The sequence below is a fragment of the Zingiber officinale genome, chromosome 9A (genome assembly GCF_018446385.1).
Source record: "Zingiber officinale cultivar Zhangliang chromosome 9A, Zo_v1.1, whole genome shotgun sequence".
Taxonomy (NCBI): Eukaryota; Viridiplantae; Streptophyta; class Magnoliopsida; order Zingiberales; family Zingiberaceae; genus Zingiber; species Zingiber officinale.
The window spans coordinates 32,432,178-32,456,807 of NC_056002.1; the positions used below are offsets into that span (position 1 = coordinate 32,432,178).

Below are 24,630 nucleotides of genomic sequence, written 5' to 3' on the forward strand. Positions count from 1 at the left end.
GGTCCGGGCGCCCGGAAGGCAAATTATATCCAGCCGAGTCGTCGCCACGTGGAGCATCATGGTTTGTGCAGCTACGTCACATTCCAGGCGCCCGGAAGGGATCCAGGCGCCTGGAACAGCATATAAAAGAAGCCCCAGACAGGAGCTTCAGAACCAATCAATCAAGCTGAGAATTCTTCTGCTGCTGGTCTTGCTGCTCAACGTTCAGTGCGACGCCAACAAAGCTCCGACACTACGCTCCATTCTTTTCCCTTCTTGTCGGTATTTTGTTTTTAGTTTTCATTAGCATTCACTGTACGGTTCTTTTGTAATCATTATTTCGAATTGCTAGTGATTGCCCAACGAAAGTGGTCAAGGACCACGGGCCTTCGAGTAGGAGTCGTCACAGGCTCCGAACGAAGTAAAACAACTGTGTCTATTTTACTTTTCCGCTGCGCCTATACTCTTGTTTTTCGAATCGATATTCACCCCCCCCCCTCTATCGAATCTAACGGTCCTACAGTTATTATGTGACAGGTGGTTATGATTCCCTGATATTGTTGTCGCCTAATACCTTCTGTCCCGCCCAGGTTTAGTTACGAGCCGCTCGGGATGGCTGTTAGGATGTGGCGCCTGGCTTGAGTCTTGCTGAGGGAGACAAACTGTGACTAGGGTCCCCTCCCCACGCTTAGAGTACTGGAAGGTCGGCCGGGGGTTGTATGACTGAAAGTACCAAGTCTGTCTCTATGCAGATCGGGTTGAGAAAACCAAACCAGTCGGGGAAGGTCAGGCCTTACTTCAGGTTGTATCTCATGTCTCTTATCTGGAATCTTGATCTGTCAATACCCAACCGGGAATTATGCAGCTGATGACGTCAAGCGGTTTAACTCCTTCTCTCTAACTTCTGACTGTCACATCCCCTTGACTTCCGACCATCGCGTCCTCTTGACTTTAGACTGTTACATCCCTTTGACTTCTGACTGTCATGCTTTCTTGACTTCTGACTATCACGCCCCCTTAACTTTCGACTACCTAATCTTATCGGACCTTACCTTTATGTACCGTATCAATCCCTATATGCACTGAGCTAAAAATCAATCGTAGCAGTCAGGTCCATGGTATTTTTGTTCATAGCCGCACTTGGAGACTGATCTAGCAACTTCAATTTAACTTTATAATTTGACCTTACGAGAGAAAATTATATTATAGCACAGGCTCACAATTCCAGGTGACTAAAAATATCATAGCAATTTATTCAATAATGATCCTTATTTTTTCCTAGAGTCACAGAGTGTGGATATTCTTCATAGGCGCAAGTGTCAAAAGTTGTTTAACATGGATTATCAAAGTTTCTAAACTCAGTTTGACCTTGTAACTTAAAATTGCATGCTTTGCTGGAGTAGACCTTTATTAATCTCAAGATTTTTGCAGATTGGGATTATGGTGATAGTTCACGGAGATGATAAAGGCTTGGTGTTGCCACCCAAAGTTGCAGCAGCACTTCAAATTATTGTCATTCCTGTGCCATACAAGGATGCTGCATCTTTAATGCTTGTTCATCAACAGTTCAGACACTTTGTGAAGCAGGGTTTAGAGCCGAAGTGAACTTGAGGGAGAACTAATCCCCTGGCTGGAAGTACTCCAACTGGGAAATGAAAGGTGTTCCTCTGAGGATTGAGATTGGGCCAAAGAATTTAGCAAATAACCAGGTAAACTATGACTCAAATAAAATTTGGGTTTGCTAAGTGAAGAATTCTGGTGAATTCTGCCTTGAAGAATTCCGCCAAGAGTTGAAGAATTCTGTCGAGGAATATGAGAGGAACAGCTGAGCTGATGTTGTATTTCTCAAAATTACTTGACAATATAAATTTGTACACGTGGATCTTATTTATACACTTCTTCCCCACTTATGTATAAAATTAAATACAATCAAATAAAAAAAAAACTACCTAAATAATAATATCTGATCTGCCTATATAAATAAAATTTGATCGGTCTAAATTAAACTACCCATATTTATAATATATTCTACCCTCCCTCTCAAATTGGGTTGTACATATTGTACATGCCTAACTTGTCACATAGTTCTTCAAAGTTGATCCTTGGGAAAGCTTTTGTATGTGTCTGGATGTCGTGAAGGAATATATGAGAGTTCCACAGCTTCTTTCGCATGTCTGTCAATTTCTATGTGTTTTGTTTTGTCATGATGAACAAAATTTTTTGCAATGTTGATGGTTGCTAAATTGTCACATTGTAGTTTGACAATTTTTTCTGAGATTTTTCCGAGTATCCATATTTCTTCACAAATTTCGAGTGCAAGAACTCTAAATTTTGCTTCAACATTGCTTCTTGCTATCACAGACTATTTTTTACTTCTCCATGTTACCAAATTACCTTAGACATACATATAGTAGCCCGAGGTTGATCGTCTATCTATAAGATATTCAACCCAGTCTGTATCTGAGTACACATGTATACCTCAATCTTTGTTCTTGCGAAATAGTAACCCTTTGCTTGGGTTACTCTTGAGGTATCTCAAGATTCTCTAGTAACCCTTTGCTTGGGGTGCGCTTGAGGTATCTCAAGATTCTATAGACAACGATTCATGTGTTCTTCTATTGAACTATTCATAATTGACTTACTACACTGATGGAAAACCTAATATCAAATCATGTGTGGGATAGATAGATGAGGCGTCCTACAAGTTGTTGATATCTCCCCTTGTCTACTAGTGCATGGTCCTTTCCAAAAGAAATTTTGTTGGAAGCATCCATCAGAGTATCCACAGGCTTACACCCAACCATGTCTGTTTCTTTTTAGTAGGTCCAACGTGTATTTCAATTGTGAAAGGAATATTTCGTGTTCAAATCGAGCTAGTTTCATGCCAAGGAAGAATTTTGGGTTCCTAAAATCTTTTATATCAAATTCCTAAGTGAGGAGCTCTTTTAGATTTGTTATTTCTTTCTCATTATCACCGGTGATGATGATATCATCGACATAGACAATAAGAATGGTGATCTATCTTTCAGGAGAGATTTTCACAAATAAGATTTAATCTGCTTGACACTGAGTGTATCCATGCTTTGTCATAGAAGTAGCAAACTTGTCAAATCATGTCCTGAGAGATTGCTTAAGACCATATAATGACTTGTGAAACTTGCATACCTTGTTGTTATGAGTGCCAAGGCCAGGTGAAATTTCCATGCAAACTTCTTCTTCCAAGTTACCATTTAGAAAGACATTTTTGACGTTCAGTTGATGTAAATGTCAGTCCTTGTTTGCAGCCAAAGAGAATAAGATTTTGATAGTGTTGAGCTTGGCCAGTAGAGCAAAGGTTTCAAGGTAATTGATGCCATAGGATTGTGAGAATCCCTTGGCTACAAGACATGCCTCTAGTCTTAAAAAAAATGTTCCATCAGCTTTGTGTTCGACTTTACAAGTCTATTTGCACCAAATTGCTTTCTTTCCCTTTGGTAGTTCACAAACAGACCATGTACCATTCTTTTGTAGGGCTTTAACTTCCTCATCAACAAGTTTTCTATTTAGGGTGTTTGAGAGCTTCATCAATGGTGGTTGAACTTGAATATTATCAATGACGGCGACACACACCTGATAATTTGGGAACAATCCTTTATAAGAAATAAAGTTGGAGATGAGATCCATGGTGCAAGATCTAATTCCCTTAATGCAATTGGAATGTCAAGGTTATTATTCATAGGTGAAGTAGATTCATGATTGAGTATCATACCTGAGTGAACGTCTATGGGAGTTGGATCCAGTTCTGACTCTTGAACTAGTGCTGAATATGTCTTTCGTCTTGTGTATACACCAAATGCTTCACTACAGGAGGAGGTGATGCATGTGAGGTGCTAGGATGTGACACCTTGACGTCGAGATATGGTTGGAACAGTATGATGAATGATGATATTCACTTAGATTCCCCCCTGAATTTCATAACTAGAGTAGTATGATTGTTGTTCAAAGAAAGTGGCATCCATGATGTTGTAGATTTTTTTGGTGACAAGTGAGTAACATTTGTAGCCTTTTTGGAATGGTGAGTAGCCGAGGAAAATGCATTTGGTGGATCTTGGATCAAGTTTACTACGATTGTGTTGGTGGACGTGAATAAATGATGTACAACCAAATACTTTTGCAAGAATGTTTTGAACGATTACCTTGGGGTGGGGGTATGATTTGTTGAGAAGTTGAACCGGACTATGAAAATTGAGAACTCGAGAGGGCATTCGATTGATGAGATAGATGGTTGTGGAGACGACATTACCCCAAAAACTTTGGTACATGGGAAGAGAACATGAGTGAGTGAACTACCTCGAGAAGATGTCTGTTCTTGCGTTGTCACGCCCCGAGGGTATACTTGTCTACCAAACCGGACGGTACCCCCTAGTGACAATATGAGAAATAATCGATATCAAATCATTTAAAGCCAACACAACTAGCTAATAATGATAATGTGTGTATGTATGCAGGTTAGTAAAGTGTTATGTCATTGATTATACTTTTGGTTAGATGGTGATTATGTTGGGACACCTATATTAGTTAGTAAATATTTTACCTGAGACTACATCCTTTGATCTGCTGTCAGTATGTTATCTATGCACTATTTTCTTCTATCCACTGAGTTATTATACTCACTACTCTTTATTTTTTTTCTTTGTCTTTCAGGTTAACAAATAGAAGAGTAGGGATGACAATTTTCCCCGCGGGGAGGGATGGCAATTTTCCCCGCGGGTTTGGGGCCCCGCGGGGAAAACCCGAAATGGGGATGGGGATCCTCGATTTTTCGGGGATGGGGCGGGTTCGGGGCGGGTATGGGAATACTATCCCCATCCCCAAACCCACCCCGAATATTATTATTATTATTATTATTAATAAATAATAATATGATTTTTTTAAAAAAATGTTAATAATAGTGTTAATATTAATATTAAAAATTTTGAAAATATTATTAATAATAATAATATTAATATTGATATTAATATTAATATTATCATTAATAATAACTATTAAATAATAATAATAATAATATAAATTAAATTTGGAAATAAGGCGGGGATGGGGGCGGGGATGGGGATTTGATCCCCGTGGGTTCGAGTTCGAGGAATCCTCGAATCCGAAAAAATGAGAACGGGGCGGGGATGGGAATGGCAAACCCCCCATTGCCATCCCTATAGAAGAGGTGTTGTCTCACTAAGAGGTCCTGGTTGTCAATCTTGCTCGAGTTGGATTTATGTTGAGCTATTCGTTTTATTATTTTCGTTGCTTATGGTTATAATTTCCGTGAGCTAGAGCCATGATCCAAGATTTAACCATATGGGTGAAACCTTGAATGAAGTAGAGGAGCCCCTGAGCAGGTCAGTGACCTGATGCTTGAGGGGAGGCCCTGAGCAAGTCAAGAGTGACCCGATACTTGAGAGGGACCCAGTGATCCTTTGTTTGAGGAGGGATTATTGGGGTTATAATGTTACAAAAATAGTCCCACATTGAAAACACATAAGAAAGATCATGGGTTTATAAGAAAAAAATATTTTCATTGGCATGAGGCATTTTGGATAGAGCCTAAGAGCAAAAACTATGAGTGTTTAGGCCCAAAGTGGACAATATCATATCATTATAGAGATAACTAAATTCTTTTTGATCCTACAATTGGTATCAGAACATGGTTTAAGTTCAAATGCTGGGTTTTGTGTTTTAGGGATTTCGATCTCGTTTGAATTATTTTAATTGATATTAGAATTAGGCTTCTCTTCATCGAACTAACCGTTGGAAAAAGCACAAGCCAAAGCCATGATCCAAAATCGAACCATGTGGGTGAAACTTTGAACAAAGTAGGGGAGATCTTGAGCAGGTCAGTAACCTAATGCTTGAGGGGAGGCCCTGAGTAGGTCAAGAGTGACATGATACTCGAGGGGAGGCCCTAAGCAGGTCAAGAGTGACTTGATACTTGAGGGAGTCCGTATGATCCTTTGTTTGAGGGAGGAATTATTGGGGTTGCAAAGTTACAAACATAGTCCCACATTAAAAACACATGGGAAAGATCATGGGTTTATAAAAAAAAATATCTCTATTGATATAAGACATTTTGGGTATAGCCCAAGAGAAAAACCATAAGGGCTTGGGATCAAGTGGATAATATCATATTATTGTGGAGATATCTAAATTCTTTTAGTCCCTTTATGCATTCAACAATCCTATTTTATTGAGGAATATAAACGCAGGAACTGTCTCGCTAGAGATGTATCTTTCATTAGAAACAACCAAGTCAGGCACGTATGATCATCAACAAATGAAAGAACCAATGATTTCTTGTAAGAGTTTTACATGGGATAGTCCCCAAACGTCACTATGAATAAGTGAAAAGGGTTTAGATGATTTGTAACTTAAGCTTGGAAAGGATACTTGTGTATGTTTAGCAAGTTGACAAAACTCACACTGAAAAGAACTGACATTGTCATTAAGAAATAAGTTTAGAATGAGTTTTGCAAGATAAGTAAAGTTTGGATGACCAAGATGATAATATCATAACATGATTTCAGCATGTTTATTGTTGGAAGAAGTAGAGTAGTAGCTAGCTAAATTTTCACAGTGAGCAAAGTCCCATGAATAATGCAGAGTTTGGAACATGATTCAACACTACCAATCGTCTTCCTCGTTTTCGGGCTCTAGATGGGTTGAGGCAACAGTGAGCTTTTTTAGTCTTGAATGGGTTGGCAAAAATTTACCCAAGTGGAACAACCAACATTTTGCCACGTAGATCTTTTGTCGAGATTAATGTAGAATAAAACCTGCCAAGTAATAATGAGTGAAACGGTGGTCGTTTCACTGTTCGGCTAATAATGACCATTAAGGTCATTAACTCTAGCCACTGATCCGAGCTCCTATATAAGGAGGCTCCGATCATAGACAGAAGAACAGAAAAGCAAAGGCTCTCCATTTTTCCCCTCCTCCTCTGTCGTGCAACTCCTACTCGGCGGAGTGCCCGTGATAGCAATCGGGTGCCGCTCAGTTCACCGTGACCACCAGTGCTTGGTCGGATTCACGGTCGGTCGTTGTATTCTGGGAAACAGACGACCCTTGTAAGCCTTGAAGCACAGCCGGAGGTGGGCGAATCTGTTTCAAGGAAACTATGACTCTCGCAAGCCTCGGTCAGTTTTCCCGGTCGGTCAGTCTCCTCACCCGATCTATCTTTTGCCAGATCAAGTGTCGCTCTGGTCTGCCGCTCTACAGACCTACCCTGCCGCTCTGCAGACCTACCCTGCTACTCTGCGGACCTGCCCTGCCTCTCTGCAAACCTGCCCTGCCGCTCTGCAGGTCTGCCCTGCTGCTCTACAGACCTGCCCTACCGCTTTGCAGACTTTCCCTTCCGCTCTGCAGACTAGCCCTATCATTCCGTTCTGCAAACCTGGTCTTCCGCTCTGCATACCTGCTCTACCTCTCTGGTCTTCCACTCTGCCTGCAGACCTTGTCTTCCGCTCTACAGATCTGATCTTCCGCTCTACAGACCAGCCCTGTCGCTTCGCTCTGCAGATCTGGTCTTCCACTCTGCAGATCTGGTCAACCGCTCTCTAGACCTGCTCTGACGCTCTGGTCTGCCGCTCTACAGACCTGCTCTACCGCTCTGCAAACCTGCCCAGCTTCTCTTTGGCACATAGCAGAAACCCGCCTCTGCTGGCAGCCTGAGATTATCCGCTCAGATCATTTCGACTGTAAGTTCAATTTAATTCAGTGTAGCTTAAATTCAACTAATACCCATAAATCTCTGGCATTAGATTGTTTGTGTCTAACAATGGGTGGCGCTCCATCTTGGGCTTCCAGTCAGGTGGCTTCATGTAAATCACCCAACATTTATCTTTGGTATGCCCAACTTTGTGACAAAGGTCGCACCAAGGATGACCACGACGCGGCTGGTTGTCTCCATCATTCTATCAAGGATAGTGATTGTCGTCATTGAGTTGAGGCTGGAATCGATGAATCACAAGTGCAGAAGCTTGAGCAGCAGTAGTCGGCCCGAGCATAATCTTCTGTCAACTTTCCTCATGGTGAACTTCAACAAAAGCCTCATGCAAACTCGACGGTGGCTTGAGGCTGAGAATGCACGAGTGTATGTCCAGTGAGGAGTTTAACCTGAACAGAAATTTGAAGGCCCTCCTCTGCTCATTGATTTCTCGATGGAGTTCGGCGTCGGTTTTACAAGCCCATGGGTGAGCATCAAGGATGTTGACTTGTTGCCAATGGAGAGAAAGGGAGTTGAAATATTGTGTAATAGATAGCTCACCTTGTCTAAGGTCGTGAAGATTCAATTCAACCTCGAACAGCTCTGACATATTGTTCAAATGTGAGTACGAGTCCTTCACAGCTTCCCATATATCCTTTGCAGATTGGTGGAGAAGAAAGTTTTCCCCAATTTCGTTGGTCATCGAATTTATCAGAGATCACCATGTAATTCTCAGCGTTCCAGATTTTGTTTGGGTATTCGAGTGAGGGTGCGACAGAGGCGCTGATGAGAAAATCCTCTTTCCCTTTGCCACAGATATACATCTTTACGGACTGCGACCTTTAGAGATAATTCAGACCATTGAGTTTGTGGCCAGTGATATACGAGCCTTCAACTCCAACAAGAACATTAGGAGTTTGCTGCGCTTGAAGAAAGAGATGGCTTACAGCGTCGGAAGTAGCCTTTGTGGTAGAATAGATTCAATGGTAGAAAAAGATGGCTGATGGCTCTGATACCATGAAGAATTTTGTTGAAGAATTCTGCGTTGAAGAATTCTGCCGAGGAATATGAGAGGAAGAGCCCATGTTGTATTTCTCAAAAACACTTGATAATACCAATCTGTACATGAGGATCTTATTTATGTTGAAGTTTAGTTTGTATTGTGAACAGAGTTTGCATTTTGAAAAGTTGCATCCCTTTATGATCTTCGGCTTTCATTGTAAACAGTATTTAAAATGCGAACAATTGCATCCCTTTGTGACCAACAATTTTATTATGAATGGTTGTGACCTTTTTGAACCAACATGGTTGATGAATGATTATTTCTTTTTATGGCTGATTGAAATAACTCTATAAATAAGTGGCAGGATCCTCTGATCCACAATCCAGAGAGGATGACTCATAAATTTTGATTGGTTGATTTTAATAGACTCTACTTGTAAATAGATATGATCCACTAAAATCAACCAATGCATTTAGTGGACCATCCTCTGATCCGTAAATGGACCAGAGGATCCGTCCTCATAAATAAGTGCTCTTGGCCAAATTAAAAGATAATTATTCTCTATTCTTATACAAATAACTAAAGAACTTGCTACTTTGTTATTTGAGAATCTATCATATATCTAGAAGAGATTATCTATTATAATCCGGTCTAGCAAGATAGTAGGGGCAATAAACTCTTTAAAGAAAGTGATTACACGTTTTAAATTGCTTCGGATTCAGCATCTTGGCTTCAGGTCCATGCAAAAGCCTCTTGAAAGGACTTCTTACTATAATTTTTACACTTCTTTCCTACTTATTTATGGAATGAAATACAATCAAATAAAATCTATCTAAATAAATAAAATCTGATCTGCCTAAATAAATAAAATTTGATCCGCCTAAATTAAACCATCCATATTTACAATATATTCTTCACTAAGTACTTAGTACATGCTGTTTCAGCTCTTGGATGCAGTTGCAAATGCAAACACAAGCAGATATTCTTGCTTACACTCATAAAACTACACTCGTCAAACGTTTCATATATTTGCGCCTACATGCACTGCAGAGGCAATCTTAGGAGGCAATCTTAGGGGATTGGAACTGGTTAAGTTTTAGTTGTTTATTTTGGGTCTTGAATTTTGAATCTTTGATTTGGAAAATCTGAAAAACAGCTCGATTCAATATATTCACTTAACTGTAATATAAACTTAGAAAACTTACCTGAAAGATGATCTTATGCCATAATATTATATGCTTCTTGAAATGTTTTTTTTTTTGGTCTAATTATGCAATGTTTTTGTTTCTTGTATGGTAGGAGTCAAATCTCACATGTAATTCTGCAGGTACGGGTTGTTCGCCGCGACAATGGTGCTAAAACAGACATCAATGGGTAATTTGGTGGATCAAGTGAAGGAGATACTTATAAGTATCCAGGAAAGATTGTTCAATGCTGCAACCAAGGCTGTCAACACCTGGGATGAGTTTATAGCTGCCCTGCCTCAACGAGAAAAAGATGATCCTTGCTCCATGGTGAGATGAAGAGGTAGGTACATCCTTTCCATGTTCAAGAGAGTAATTTTTTTTCTTCGACACAATTCAATAGATAACCTTCTGTCCTTTATGTTTTAATTTGTTCCAACATAACAAACATGCGTGGTATTTCCCTTGCATTTATCTGCATTTCTTTAGGCAGAAACACTTGAGGATGGAAAGAATTCTCCAGCTGTTCTTTTGCTCCCCTTGTTTCTTGATGGAAATTGAGGGAAGCAAGTAAAATACTTTTTCTCAATTCTGTCTATTTTGGTTTTTCCTCCAAATCAGATGGAAGTGGCACTGCTCTCCTAATTTAGGTCATTATTAACTGTTAAATCCCACCAAATAATTAAAATTCACTTCCCCCAATTTTTTTATTATTAATAGTGTTCTTTTCTAAAAACGTTTTTTGGTCAAATTAATTTTAGAATTTCATTCTCCTTTCCCTCCAAGAGCATGGTGGAAAGTGTCACGAAGCTGCAGTAATTTCTTGATCAAACGCGAGTCTGCTGCCTTGGCATTCCAGTCCCACAAATCAACATGTTGGAGGTACTGATGATGGACCTATTTCACCCAAAGGGAGTCCTTGTTCCGTTGTAGATTCCATAGAGACTCGTATAGCAAGGCTGAGTTCTAAGCTTTCAGATCTCAAATTTCATACCCTCCTTCATCTTTAGCTAGACACATCGTGGCCTAGGAAATAGGCCGGTACTTTGACGTCCAAATGAAGGAGCGGCAAATGATATTTAACTTGTCAACTACCATACACTGAATCGGCAAGATAGAGAGCCAAAACATTCGACGTCCTACAAAATAGTTTTGACCCGCTCAAGTTTATCTGCGTAGGACAACGCGTGTTTGGGCCACGACACAAGTTTGCAAATTACAGTATCCGTCAAGGTGCCGTAGTTGCTGGTCCATAGCTTCTCCGCAGCCCAGGGGATGCCTAGGTACTGGAATGAGAAGGTTCTCTGATGGAATCCGGTGAGTTGCTGGAATTTGACTCGTAGTCATGGTGGCAAGAGATGATAACACTTACTCCAAATATCTCTCACAACCCGTCCACAAGTTATCCGAAGGAAATTAAATTACGGGTGACTACTAGCCCGAGCGACCAATATATAAAGGAGGGCAGAAAACTGACTATTAATCGGGAATTGACTCTCATATCTCATAATGACACTCCATGTATTAGTCTGTCCCGAGGGAACAATTCGACTGGTATCCATGATCTGTAGGAAGTTGAGAAGGATGTAAAAGCTCGAAGGAAGGCAAAGTTGGAGCCGCAAAGTCTTTGTGCACCCCATTTGATCAGCCAAACTTTCTGAATGTACACCTCTCTTCGTCACACCGATGTCTATATACTATAAAATCCATTGAATTCATCACAATGGTTATTTACTTGAATTCATCTCAAACTCATGTAACCAGCATCACATAATCATTGGCATCTAACGAAACATGACATTTAGACCAAAAAAAAAAAATTTAGGGGTAGCTTGAAGTAATGATACAATTTGATAAAATAGATTTAAATAGTGTAGAAATTGTTTAAAAGATCTTCTACAAATTCTAGTTAGAATAGTTAATAAATATAATAAAAAAATGATCTATAAATAATTTGAATACATAATTTTGAATATAGTTTTATCGAATAGCTAGGATGATCTCCCATGTTATAATTGTATATAGCATTCGATGGAGTAAAACATTTTATGTAGCTTATATGATTTGATGATGCTCTCCTATCGATGGGAGATTTGATTCTTCAAGTTTTTTTATTCGGTAAGAACTCTAACCAATTCCATTTGGCAATTCGAATCTGTGACCACCAATACGACAACATCAAGATAAAAATTTAAAAAACATGCCTAACATTTTAAAGAAAAAAATTAGAGAACTTCAACCAGAAAAGTAATTAAAGAAGAAAATTAGAGAACAAATTATTTCATCACAAATTCCTAAAATCTGCCACAATAATTTCTCAGGTGTAGTTTCATCTCCTCTTTCAATCTCTAAAAGCTCAACTGGCCCTCGCCAGCATGTTCGAAATGGAAGGAATCCCTTGCGCCCTCATCTCCTCCTGTGCCCGTTTCATTTCTTCAGGATCTGAAGTAGAAAATGTACGTGTATCACATAAGAGTTACGGATCAAGACCCACGATATCATAGCTACTTGTATTAGTTATAGATATAGGGTGACGACATAGCAATAACTTTAGAAACTGAGGCACGATGCACTTGTATAGTATTCATAGAGAGACAGGTTGAAGATGATGGAACATATAACATAGCATGGCACTAACAATCGAAACCCAAGCACAATGTATTTCTAAACTAAGCACAACTCCTGCTCATCCAGCTCTATCTTCAGGATTGTTTTACCCACTATCAAATAGAGTGGGAAAAAATATGGTATAGCGAATAATTACGAAGGATAATGAATGAACGATAATTCCTTGGGAGGAAACTGGCGTTCCAAGTTCATTTTTGTAACCAAACATAAGTATTATTGTACCATTTAGAATTCGTAGAGAATAGAATAATTATTCGTACGAACCAAGCAACACCATTTCTCAAATTGCACATATTGCTTAGGGTGATTGTACTACGCAAAGCATGAACACCATTTGTGGACAAAAGCTGCAACTTATCGGAACAGCTAATTGATTTTACACAATATATGAACACTTTAACATACTGTTAACAAAGGAACACGAACTCTCATCGCTTTCTAAAATAAGATAGCTAACTGAAGCATGAACTAGCAAATGAATATAATAGGGAGGCAATTATACAACAAAGGCAGGTCAAAACTTTGTTTTAGTATGCTTGCCGTCTCTAAGTATCTCAACTTTTCTTATTTCATCTAAAAAAAAGTTGAGTTGTATGGATGTCCAAATAACAGATATCACTTGATAGCGTGTATTATAATGTTCAGGTAATATACTAGCTTCCTCATTTATATCTGTGTTCTAAATTCAAAATTTTCATCTATTTTCTGTGGATGTGTTGTTCAAATTACACATGATCAATACTTAAATAAACAGAGACTAAAATCTTACCAATACTGTCCATTAATTTTGGCATGACGAATATCACCAAAAGCGTGAAACCCAACATTAAACCCATTGGACTTTTGACTACTGACCAAATGGAAAAAGCTTCCCTTATCTGTAAAACAGTATCAAAAACATCAATAACATTTTGCAAAACAAGTAGGAACGATCACAAGTAGATTAAAATGCTCACCTCATAGTACTGCTCTTCTCTTAGCGGCTCTAGAATCAACTCATAAAGAACTTTGCGATTCTCTGTGAGCGCTGCATGGATATTACCTGGGTTTCTAGCACTGATATCTACACGAACCTGACAATATGTGTGCGTGTGTGTTGATAAAGGGGAAGTAAAGTCACCATTCCATCATATTCGACACACAATGTGAGAGAAGAAACATTACCGGGGAAAAGAAATAGCCTAGCTCAGCTACTTCAATCAGATGTGTCCCAGAAGGCACATTGTGGCTTTGAGCATGTAGGTCAAGATCACAATTTCGATGAATTTACTGATTATTTAAAATGCCAAAATTAAACATTTCAAAACAATCCTACATTTTTCAAGGGCACAGCAAATATGTCTGGATATGAACCAACAGGAAAATCTTTAGGGAAACTGTGAAAGTAAACGGAAGGCATATACCGCTCGAGAGGATACAATGAGAAATAACCATCAGCTCTAGTAAAAGTGATGTTTTGGCCACCATTAAGTATGACTTTGGCATTTGTGAGCTTTGATGAATGGCCAAATTCCTTGGGAGTTTTACCTAACAAAGAAAGACAATGATTGGATTCTATAGCAAAAGTCCAAAGAACATCAATCAAGACATGGATATGTAAAATGAGCTTTAGGAGTCATTTGCTTGCATGTTTGGATGAAAGAAACATTTCAATTTATGCAAATAGCAACAATAAGCAGATGTAAGATCAGTACATTAAAGCTATTTGTTTGGGCTAACCAAAAACACAAAGGGTGGAACAATGACGTTTAGTCATTATCATTGTGGAAGCAAGAGAAAACAGCTGATGGGAACAAGTACCTAATTAAATGATAAATATAATTAATAAGCAGCATTTAAACTGCTTGTTACAGACCAGAAAATAAACAGATTTTGAAATTTCGTCAATCGCATTGTTCAGCCTGCACAGTAAAATTTGGTCTTGAACTACTACTCCTAAGGATTCACAGTGGCTTAGATTGGGTGCAAAACTTTGTCCATTTTGTGTAGTTCAACCTCCACAGTAAAACTTGGCAAACAAAATGAAAGAAATTTGTACTTGTATGCCAATAAATTTCATTACCAAGATAGAGCATGGCTAGTGTTTTCCAAAGTCAGAAGATAATTTACATAAAATTAATATTATTTCACAAAACTTTTAAGCCAATATAATTGGACAACAAGCTGAGAAGACATTGCAGATTTTAATAATCTTATCTCATTGAAAACTTCAAAAGAAGCTAAAACAAACACGCAAGGCAACTTGTAAGAATTGTTGAATTTCAAGAAACCAAAAAGATAATCATAATGTCTAACTATAAACCCTGCAGGTGGACTTAGTCCGACATGACAATGAAGTTGAGTGGTACTACTCTTGGAGCTAGATATTAATTGAGTTGTCAGTAACTCATTTAATTAATGGGCATTCGATATCTTAAACACAGGTAGATTAATGCACTCATGATAAGGAGCTCATAATGTAATATGGGATTGGTGTGGTAGTTCAAAAATAACTCTTTATTGGTATGAGTTATTATTGATGAACTTGAGTTGGGTATTCGGGTCGAACACAGGAAACTCAAGCTCATCGGGAGGTCAAAACCAATTCCTCCTCTCGGTCCCTGCTGTAGCCTCTATAAAGCCTCGCGTTCACCAGTTTTGATTTTGCTTATTACCCAAATGAGGGGCCGACCACATCCTTGCTTGGTGCCCAAGCAAGGGGTCGGCCAAGCCCTCTTGGTGCCCAAGATGTGGGTCGGCCAAGCCATGCTTGGTGCCGAAGCATGGGACCGACCATACAAGAAGAGAAAAGGAAGTTTTGTTGAAAACAAAATTTTGTTAAAATCTTTCCTTTTATAGCTTTTTACAATGGATTAAAAGAGATATTTTAATTTTATTAAAATCTTTCCCTTTTTTGTAGTTATCTACAATGGTTAAAAGAGAGATTTTAATTTTGTTAAAATCTTTTTGTTTTTGTAGTTATCTACAATGGTTAAAAGAGAGATTTTAATCTTTCCTTTTTTGTAACCAACCATTATAGGAATAAAAGGAAGATTTTGTTTAAAACAAAATTTTGTTATAATCTTTCCTTTTATAGCTATTTACAATGGGTTTAAAAGAGAGATTTTAATTTTGTTAAAATCTTTCCTTTTTTTAACCATCTACAATAGCAAATAAAAGGAAATTTATTAAAAACTTTCCTTATTAGCCGCTAGCAAAGATTATAAAAGAGGAGGAGGGGATGCTCTCTTAACATAACAAAGGCTCCTCTTCTAATTTCTTGTGGCCGACTCTTCCCTCTTTTCCCTTTCCTCTTCATAAGCGTCAGCGGCACTTGGAGAAGGACCTTCACCTTATGGCCGGTTGCTTGGAGGAGAAGAAGAAGAAGAAGAAGGCCTCCTCACTTTGTATTCTTTGGTGGCCAAAAGCTTGGAAAAGAAGGAGAAGGTCGGGTGTCTTCGTCTTGGTAGATCGTCGCCCACACGACGTCCAAGAAGAGGAGAGGAATAAACAGAAGATCAAGAGGTCTTTAGCTACAAGGAAAGGTACAACTAGTTCTTTATTCCACTGCGAACTAGTTTAGTTTTTCTTTGTATGGATCCTGAAATACCAACACAAAAGGCTAGCGATTTTGTGTTTCGATTTTGTGCTTCAATTTTGTGTTTCGATCTTGTATTTCGATTGAGGTCTCTTTAGTTAAACCTAGGATTCACTGTGAGGAGTTTAAATATTCAATTTCTTTGAAAGACTTTGTCTAGGAAGTGGTGGATGATCCCATAACCAAGAAGGCTGAGTGCCTCGCCAACGACCTAGAAGTCAATCCTTGAAATAGATATTTAATCAACTTCTGTAATATGGTTTAACTTCTGAAGAACACATGAGTTGAACTTGGAGTAAAAATGTTAAGTTTCGTTTCCAATCCAAGTTTAACTTATGAAGAACACATGTTTTGAACTTGGAATAAAAATGTTAAGTTTCGTTTCCAATCCAAGTTTAAGAACACATGGGCTGCTAGAAAAAGTTCTGTGCTTGTACAAATTCTGTACAGGGGAAACAGAACGGAATTCCGAGTAGCACCCAACACTCAGGAGTATATTGAAGTTTTCCAACACTGTTAAAAAGCAATAAAGTTAAGGGAACTCCATGATTTGTTATGGGTGAACCTATAACAGAAATAGGAACTTACTCAACCAGGGGCGAAGGCGAACACATACTTGCTGTCAGATCGTGGCTTAAGCAGGTCCAGATTAGTTGGCATGTGGTCAGATGGGATGACATGGTCAAGCTAAGGCAAAGGAGAATTGCTTGTCTAAGGTGAACCTGACTCAATCATGTTGAACCCAAATTTTCTGTACTCAAATTCGACTATAATTGTCGCCCTAGAATTGTTCAAAAATAGACTCAGCTCTCATTAGGTTCGGGATGCCAGGACATGTGGCCTTTATCCTAGAAGGCACTCCTCAAAGTCCTTTTCCAATGCAACAACCTTGTCCAATATGCTGATCAAGTTGATTATGTATTTGGCTTAAAAATACTTGTAAATTTTAATCTCATGACATGAAATTGCTGAAATACAATAGGATTTCATGCTGAAGTACTGATTTACTTCAGAATTAAGGAAGGCCTAAGTTAAATATATGTGATCCACACCTCAATGGTTAGTTTAGTTAGGCACGGCACTGATACAGAAGAAACAGCAAATGAAATAAGCAGATCGTAATCAGCCACGAGGAGATTCCATTCAATTATCGAAGCTAGGGTTAGCATCTGATAGCCAAACTTGAAACCTATCTGAAAAATATAGAAACAAAATCGATCTCTAATCCCATCAAGAAAAATAGCAACAAAATCTGACATTTCCCAGTCTAATATTCTCCAAATTAAATTATGTTAATTTATCTTCCGTCTGGATTCCTCAAAAATCAAATCAAAGAGAACAAAAAGGACAACACTAACCTCCCAGTTTTACCCGTCCCGCGATCGTGTACCCGTCGTCAGAGCTGTGAATTGAGCGTCAACAAAATCAAAAGAGGAAATTTCCAGATAGGGTTCGGCTAAAGTAATTAGAATCGATTGAGAAGGGCACCTGGCGCCGGCAGCAACGGTCCAAGCAAGGATGTGCGAGAAAAACAGAGCTAAAAGAAGGATCGCCGCCGGTGAACTCACAGAAGTTGCCGCCATAGCCCCCGCCGATCTCATCACGGAGGTGATGGAGGGCCGGCGGATCTAAGCTTTAACGCCGTGATATTTTCATGAAGACCCACATAAAATCCAAATTTCCATAAAGGAATTACATCGACACGTTCACTACCGAACCTTCTTTCTCATTGGACCAAGCAACGGATCTCATTATGGAGCCCACGGGCCGTATGCTGGAAACTGGATCTAATACATCTATTAAACACGGACGACAAAATCGAAATCCAACTATAACTTGACGCGTGTTAAAACTCAACACGTGGCGTATTTTTATTAGCAAACATGAATATATTTACAAAGTAGAAAGCAGCTAACGTGTACAGTTGCTGGCTTAACCCTTCCTGTTCGCATAAATGAATCCTCTGCTTCTCCTCATTCGACGAACCGCTGCTGTCGCCGATTCCGCCTCCGAGTCGACTCAGTCCTCTTTCTCATTCGCCCTGTTTTCCATTTTATTTTAACCATTATATAATATATATTTATATTATTTATATTTTCTTTCTCTTTTTTAATAAATAATTTCTCTTCTCTTTTTTTTTTTTATTTTCAATTTTATAGTGATTATATTTTAGTATATTTTTAGTAGTAGTCGATTTGATTGACTCAGTGAGTTCGGCAACGAGTCGAATCGTCTCCGGTCCGATCCATGAGGCTTATCTCCCCGTTGCCCCACACGAGTCAGCGCGCAGATCCACCTCCGATGGCCTCCAACTCCGCCGTCCGCCTTCCGCCGCCTTGCCCTCATCTCGCCGCCTACCGCTCCGGCTGCGGCGGTTCAGGACTGCGATCGCTCCATCGCTGCCTCCGCCGGCGGCCCCCGCTCGGACGCCCCGAGGTCCGTCGTGACCAAGGCGAGGTGCCCCGCTGTGGCGCCTGCCAAGGTGGTGGCGCTCGGTTGTACGCTTGCCTTGCGTGCGCCGCCGTGTCCTGCAGCCGCCACGCCCCCGACCACGCCGCGATGCGCCCGGGGCACGAGATCGGCGTCGACGTCGACCGGGCGGAGCTGTTCTGCGCCGCGTGCCGCGATCAGGTCTACGATCCCGATTTCGACGCTGCCGTAGTGATCGCGCTTACCGCGCCCGCAGCATCCTGGGCCCCGCAGACGCGGACGGGGAGTCGGGCGAAGCGTCCTAGGAGGGTGGAGTACCGCCGGTGGGCACCCGATGCGGACGAGCGAGCGGTGATCGGGCGGAGATCTGGCCCTTTGCTCGTCCGCGAGGACAATGCCTACGCTTGCTCCACCACCGCCACAGTGAATTCGACGGCTAACGCTGCTACCACCTCCTCTGCTACCTCTTCCGCTTCGCTGCCGTGGGGATTGAGGGGTTTGAACAATCTGGGCAATACCTGCTTCATGAACTCTGTGCTGCAAGCGCTGCTACACACACCATTGCTGAGGAACTATTTCTTGAGCGATCGGCACAACCCCCTCGTCTGTCAGCAGAAGACCAGGAAGAAGTCTACCGCCAAGGATAGGAACAATGGTCGGGATGGAGCAGGCGGCTTGCAAATCTGTTTGGCCTGTGACTTGGACGCGATGTATTCGGCTGTCTTCTCCGGCGATCGGAAGCCTTACAGCCCTGCCAAATTTCTTTACAGGTAAGATTGCTTCCCCCTTCAAAAGATCTGATTTTTCATCCTGCAAGCTAATTGTTATCGACATTCTGGTTGAAAGGACTCCAAAATTCCCTAAATCAATGGTTGGTGAATGCCTCTTCTTTTTCCCTGCGTGCTTCTGTTTCATGATTCGATCCCTACACTAAGACAAAGCCGTGAATCCGTTTTTTTTTGCTTGGTTTGCTTTCAAGAAATGTTCAAGGAGTGAGGAGAGATGGAGATGTCATTTAGTTTAGGTGTTTTTTTGCTCTAAACATGATATTGTTTTTCCGACCTCTTTCTCTCTAATTGAAAGTTTATTTATGTTGATTAACTGTCAGTTGCAAAGAGCAGTTGAAAGACGCAACTTGTGAAGAAGGATCAAGTTAAAAGTGTCTTCTAAGGAAAGTTAAATTTGTCAGTTCATGATTAATTAATTAACAAGGAAAAGGGGAGTTGCTAATTGCTACTTTCTTAACTTCAATGTGATGTCTTTTTGTCTTATATGTGTAGTGAAATTAAACGAGTATTTTTCTCTTCTATGCCATTTGATGTTCATAACTAAATACTATTTTCTCTCACTGGCGATTGAACAAACTTGTGCCAGATTTATGGTTGAATTCAAACAATTGGTTGTTAACCTGCTTTTTGTTTTTCAACAAATATTAGATTAGATGCAACATTCGTGCAAGCACTGTATCTGATTAGTTATAAACAATGTTTTTGATGGCTTCCTTCTTAAATGGATAATATTTTGTCCACGGCCATTTATTTTATTGCATATCCCTAGAATTTCAAACTGAATATGCCTTGTTTACAAGCACCAAATAACTTTTTTTTTCATGTCACAGCTGGTGGCGATATGCATCAAACCTCGCAAATTATCAACAGCATGATGCACATGAATTTTTCATTTGCATGCTTGATGGAATCCATGAAAAGGAGCAGGATCCGTGCAAACCTTCCAGCCATGGTAATATTCTTCATCTGTTGCAAATCTACCACATTCATTTTCAGATATGTTAGTTTCTATTTTGCCAATCAACCCCCATAACTATTATCAGATTTAATCTGATTACTGAACATATTTAGAGAAATTCACTGCTAGAGTTCAAAAAGACTCGCCCTTGGTAAAATCTTTGAGCAATTTGGCTTTTGCCACTAATCATCACATGTTCTTTTTCTTATTCGAACATCTCTTTTTGACATGACATCTCTCTTGTTGTTATTGATGTTGGCCTTTGGTCATCCAAGCAGCTGATTATTATCAAGATGCTAAGTTCTCTTTGCAATATGTTGTTTTCCTATGATTAAATGCTAGCAAAATCTATTTAGTGGGAAAGAACATAACTAATAGCCTAATATGCCCCTCCAAAATTACCTAATAGCCGAATATATATTCTGCTGATATATTTACTGATTACTAATTTTTTGATAATTGGCTAAGATGGAAGATTTCGCATCAGCATAATGGTAGACGAATTATTCTTGCTACCTCAAACAAGCATCTAGGAATATCATATCTGTTCTAATGAAAACAGGAAATTGCTCTATTGTGCCTATTATTGACCTGTATGTTTTTGAGGTATATGAATCTTGATTTCACTTTGTTGCATTATTTGTGATTACCACAACTCTTACTTCTGAATGGTTTTTGACTTTTGATAACTCTTGGTAGGATTCTGAATGGCTTCTTGGAACAAGATTTATAACAGTCACATCTTTGTAGTTGTGCATTTCCTTGTACTTTTTTTTTCTTGTCGAGCAATATTTTCTCTGTTGTTCTACCCCAGGGTCATACGATTCTTGTTTCACTCTCGAGTGTCATCATCATTTCTAGGTTACATTTGCAAAATTCATACTCTTTTTCAAGTTTGAACTTGAAAATGAATACTCACCGGTGAAACACTTGCATTATCAAGATGTTTTGCCATTTCACTTGAAAAAGTGCATATGATTTGTGAGCAGAAGATTAATCAGTTTGGCCATAAATAGTGCTCATTCTTGCGTTTTTTTCTTCATTATATGAAGCTACTTAATTGATCTTCCAAACTGCTATTACATTCCTTGAATCTTGCGGCTAATACTCCACAAATAGCTTAGGCTTTACTTGACATTTAGTCTCAAGATTTTAGTACTAGTTCAACTGCAGATGGTATTTCTGTCATTGACTTTGTGATGTGTGGCATCATACTACAGCCTTCTCTTCTTTTATATCGATATTCATTCTAAAATTTAATGGTGAATTTTTCGACTTTTGCTTTCTCCCCTTGTTTGTACAGAAAGCAGTGGAGAATGCTGCATTGCTCATAGGGTCTTTTCGGGTACCTTGAGATCAGATGTCACTTGCACCATTTGTGGGTTTACATCTACAACATATGATCCTTGCGTCGACATATCCTTGGACTTAGACTCTAAGAAGAATTCTACGAAAACAAACGGTCCCAAACACCACATGAACGGCGGTGTAACGAAGTCAATATCCACGGGCCAAAAATCCGGAACTTCTACCCTTATGGAATGTCTTGATCGCTTCACGAGACCAGAAAAACTGGGTGTTGACCAGAAGCTCTTCTGCCAACAATGCCAGGTGAGGCAGGAATCCTTGAAACAGATGTCGATAAGGAAGATTCCACTGGTAACTTGCTTCCACATCAAGCGTTTCGAACATTCGTCAATGAAGAAAGCATTGAGGAAGGTGGACCAATATCTGGACTTCCCATTTTCCCTCGACCTGGCCCCATATCTCTCATCCTCCATCCTCCGAGCCAGATATGGCAACCGTGTGCTGGCCTCTGAGGATTACAACTCAGATTCAGATGCATCAGTCGAGTTGGTTTCAAACTTGGAGCTCTTCGCGGTGGTCACCCACAGCGGCAAACTAGATGCCGGCCATTACCTGACGTACCTTCGTCTCAACAGCCAATGGTACCGGTGCGATGACGCATGGATCACTCACGTCAACGAGAGCATGGTACGGTCTTCGCAGGCGTACATGCTCTTCTATGTACAGAAAATTCTTTACTACAAAGCAAGTGAGAGTCTGATCAGCCCCTGAAGTACTCCTATTTGTCAATAACAAGCTCCAGTTTTGACACCAGAAAGCCAACTTACGAGCAGCTGATTGCAGATTTACCGACTTCTATATTCTAAAGTCTCCTACAGACTACCTCGATACAACCTAAACAAATTGATTGATATTAGAGTGTCTTTTGACCCAATGAGTTGTCAGTTTTTTTGGTACAACTTAACAGCGCTAGCAGCTGTTTGTACTTGAGATCTTCCACTCCTTCAGAGGATTGAAGGGAACCCTTAGGTTTAGAGGTTGTCCTCTCTGCTAAATGTAGTCGACATTTTGTCGGTTAGTATTGCTCACTTGTTGCTTCAAGCATTTATGCTTGAAGGTTGTTCCTTTATTTCTCTCTCTATGAAGTAACTTGCTCATGGTATGTGATTTATCGGTCTCGTCTTGTGAAGTCGATGATCGCGAACTAAGGAACACAAGCAATTGGAAGGGTTGAATTTATTGAACAAGGAACATGATTTCATTCTCGGTATAGTGATTCGACTAGCTATTATGCCTGCTATGGCATCTTAATGACACTTCGATGTATTTTGTGGCATTGCTCATTGTGTTGCCTGATATCGAACCAGGAACGAGAGTTTAATCCATATAGTGAAATTGATTTTGCCAAATATATAGAAAAATTATAATTTTTAATATTAAAAACAAAATGGCAAAAATAAAAAGGGTGCTCTAATTTTTCCAAATCATCAACTCCATTTTGATTTTTTTTTTTTTTTTATCAAAAGGATGTTCATCTACCAGCAACCCTTTATTTTTTTGTTTATATTTTCTGCATAAATTATGAACAGGAGACAGTGTTATCATAGACATGTTATAACAGCTATAAAATTATAACTACTACAGATGTTATAGTGGCTATGATTTCATAGCTCTATAACGTGAATATTAGATAAGCAGGTTGAATTCGTATTATATCTGTTACGAAATTATAGTTGTTACAACGTAAATGGTATGTGTTAGAGTTGAATATGTATTGTAGCAACTACGATTTAAGTATACAATGTAAATGTTTTTGAACATTTTAAGTATATATTGTAGCAGCTACGATTTTGTAGCCGTTACACATACATTATTCCCATTATTATCTTCTGTCTATATTTCTTGTCTAATTCTTGAACAAGTACGGGTCATAGCAGCTACAAAATCATAGTTGTTACACATATTGTAGTAATTATGGTTTCGTAGTTACTACAATATAAATGTTAGATAAACACGTTAAATCAACATTGCAGTAGTTATGAAATTATAACAATTACGATTTCATAATTATCATACGTGAATGATAGGTAACAGGATTCAATCTGCATTCTAATAACTGCACAATCATAGTTATTACAATGTGAATGTTTTTGAATAAATTATGTGTTGTAGCAACAGTGAAACTGTAGTTGCTACATATGTAACAATTATAATTTCATAATTGCTATAATGCGTAAGGACATCATAATTGCTACAATGCGTAGCATACCCCGATTCAAGATTTAGGTGAAAATTATAGCTAGATGAGTGTCTTTTTCATAAAAAATCAAAATGAAGTGCCTTTTATTCCAAAAATAAAAGTGCTGTTGTTTTTAGCTTTAGCCCAAAACAAAAAATACTAAGAACATAAAAAAGCATCTCGAGGAAAGAAAAATGTTCTTTCTCCTTAAAAATATGCAGCAAAGACCAATAAATAACAAAATCTAGAACAAAAGCCATTCTACTACCGCGAAATCGAATATAAATATGCGATACACGATTTGTAAAGTGCTAATAGCACAAAGCTTGCAAAGAGTATACACAGAGCTTGCAAATAAATTATTGCTACAACAAAATTGACGAGCGGTGACAAATAGCAAAGTTACGAACACGAGCCATCGTCTGCTACAGACGAAAACTGATGTAAATTGCAGTAGTACAAAGCTCGAGCAGAAATATGCGCACCAAAGACTTGCCACAAGATCTGCGCAACGGCAACACTTACGATACAACTTTTAGAATACAAGTCATGCACTACGAAGAAAACAAATATAAGCAATACTCATTTTAAAGCGAAGAAGAAAAATTTGCATCACAAGCTATTGTGTAATGAAATATCTAAACATGACAAGTGACATGGCTGATGAAAATTTAGAACACAAGCTGCAATCTGTTATTGCAAAAACAAACAAGAAAAGCTAGTTATGCTACATGCAAATAGTACAAATTTTGCAAAGAAACATGGAATATATCGATGAGACGGTGACAATTACTACAAAGGATC

General features: G+C 39.2%; 2 protein-coding genes and 1 pseudogene across 2 annotated transcripts; 2 read left to right on the forward strand and 1 right to left on the reverse strand.

Annotated features, from left to right (window-relative positions):
* The first annotated feature begins 698 nt into the window (after positions 1–698).
* On the forward strand, positions 699–11,686 carry LOC122019129 (annotated as a pseudogene).
* Positions 11,687–12,054: 368 nt separating this feature from the next.
* Positions 12,055–17,786, reverse strand: LOC122021583 (ER membrane protein complex subunit 7 homolog). The gene is made up of 7 exons (XM_042579707.1): positions 17,592–17,786; positions 17,462–17,505; positions 13,945–14,053; positions 13,691–13,754; positions 13,483–13,599; positions 13,296–13,404; positions 12,055–12,340 (listed from the first exon to the last, which is right to left on the reverse strand). Exons 1-7 carry the CDS (start codon positions 17,702–17,704, stop codon positions 12,255–12,257), a joined length of 642 nt encoding a protein of 213 aa, XP_042435641.1. The 5' UTR covers positions 17,705–17,786; the 3' UTR covers positions 12,055–12,254.
* A 273-nt stretch (positions 17,787–18,059) lies between these two features.
* On the forward strand, positions 18,060–22,822 carry LOC122021100 (ubiquitin C-terminal hydrolase 22-like). The gene is made up of 3 exons (XM_042579182.1): positions 18,060–19,303; positions 20,152–20,273; positions 21,583–22,822. The coding sequence occupies exons 1-3, from the start codon at positions 18,351–18,353 to the stop codon at positions 22,356–22,358; spliced, it is 1,851 nt and encodes a 616-aa protein (XP_042435116.1). The 5' UTR covers positions 18,060–18,350; the 3' UTR covers positions 22,359–22,822.
* Positions 22,823–24,630: the final 1,808 nt, after the last annotated feature.

What these genes read in the sequence shown, in the direction of transcription:
- LOC122021583 (XM_042579707.1), bottom strand. Translation starts at nt 17,704, where the DNA reads ATGAGATCGGCGGGGGCTATGGCGGCAACTTCTGTGAGTTCACCGGCG. An exon ending in TAGGCTATTTCTTTTCCCCG is followed by an intron (nt 13,600 to 13,690) that starts GTAATGTTTCTT and finishes ACATATTGTCAG; the next exon opens with GTTCGTGTAGATATCAGTGC. An exon ending in GAGAAGAGCAGTACTATGAG is followed by an intron (nt 13,405 to 13,482) that starts GTGAGCATTTTA and finishes ACTGTTTTACAG; the next exon opens with ATAAGGGAAGCTTTTTCCAT.
- LOC122021100 (XM_042579182.1), top strand. Translation starts at nt 18,351, where the DNA reads ATGAGGCTTATCTCCCCGTTGCCCCACACGAGTCAGCGCGCAGATCCA. An exon ending in CCTGCCAAATTTCTTTACAG is followed by an intron (nt 19,304 to 20,151) that starts GTAAGATTGCTT and finishes TTCATGTCACAG; the next exon opens with CTGGTGGCGATATGCATCAA. An exon ending in GTGCAAACCTTCCAGCCATG is followed by an intron (nt 20,274 to 21,582) that starts GTAATATTCTTC and finishes TTGTTTGTACAG; the next exon opens with AAAGCAGTGGAGAATGCTGC.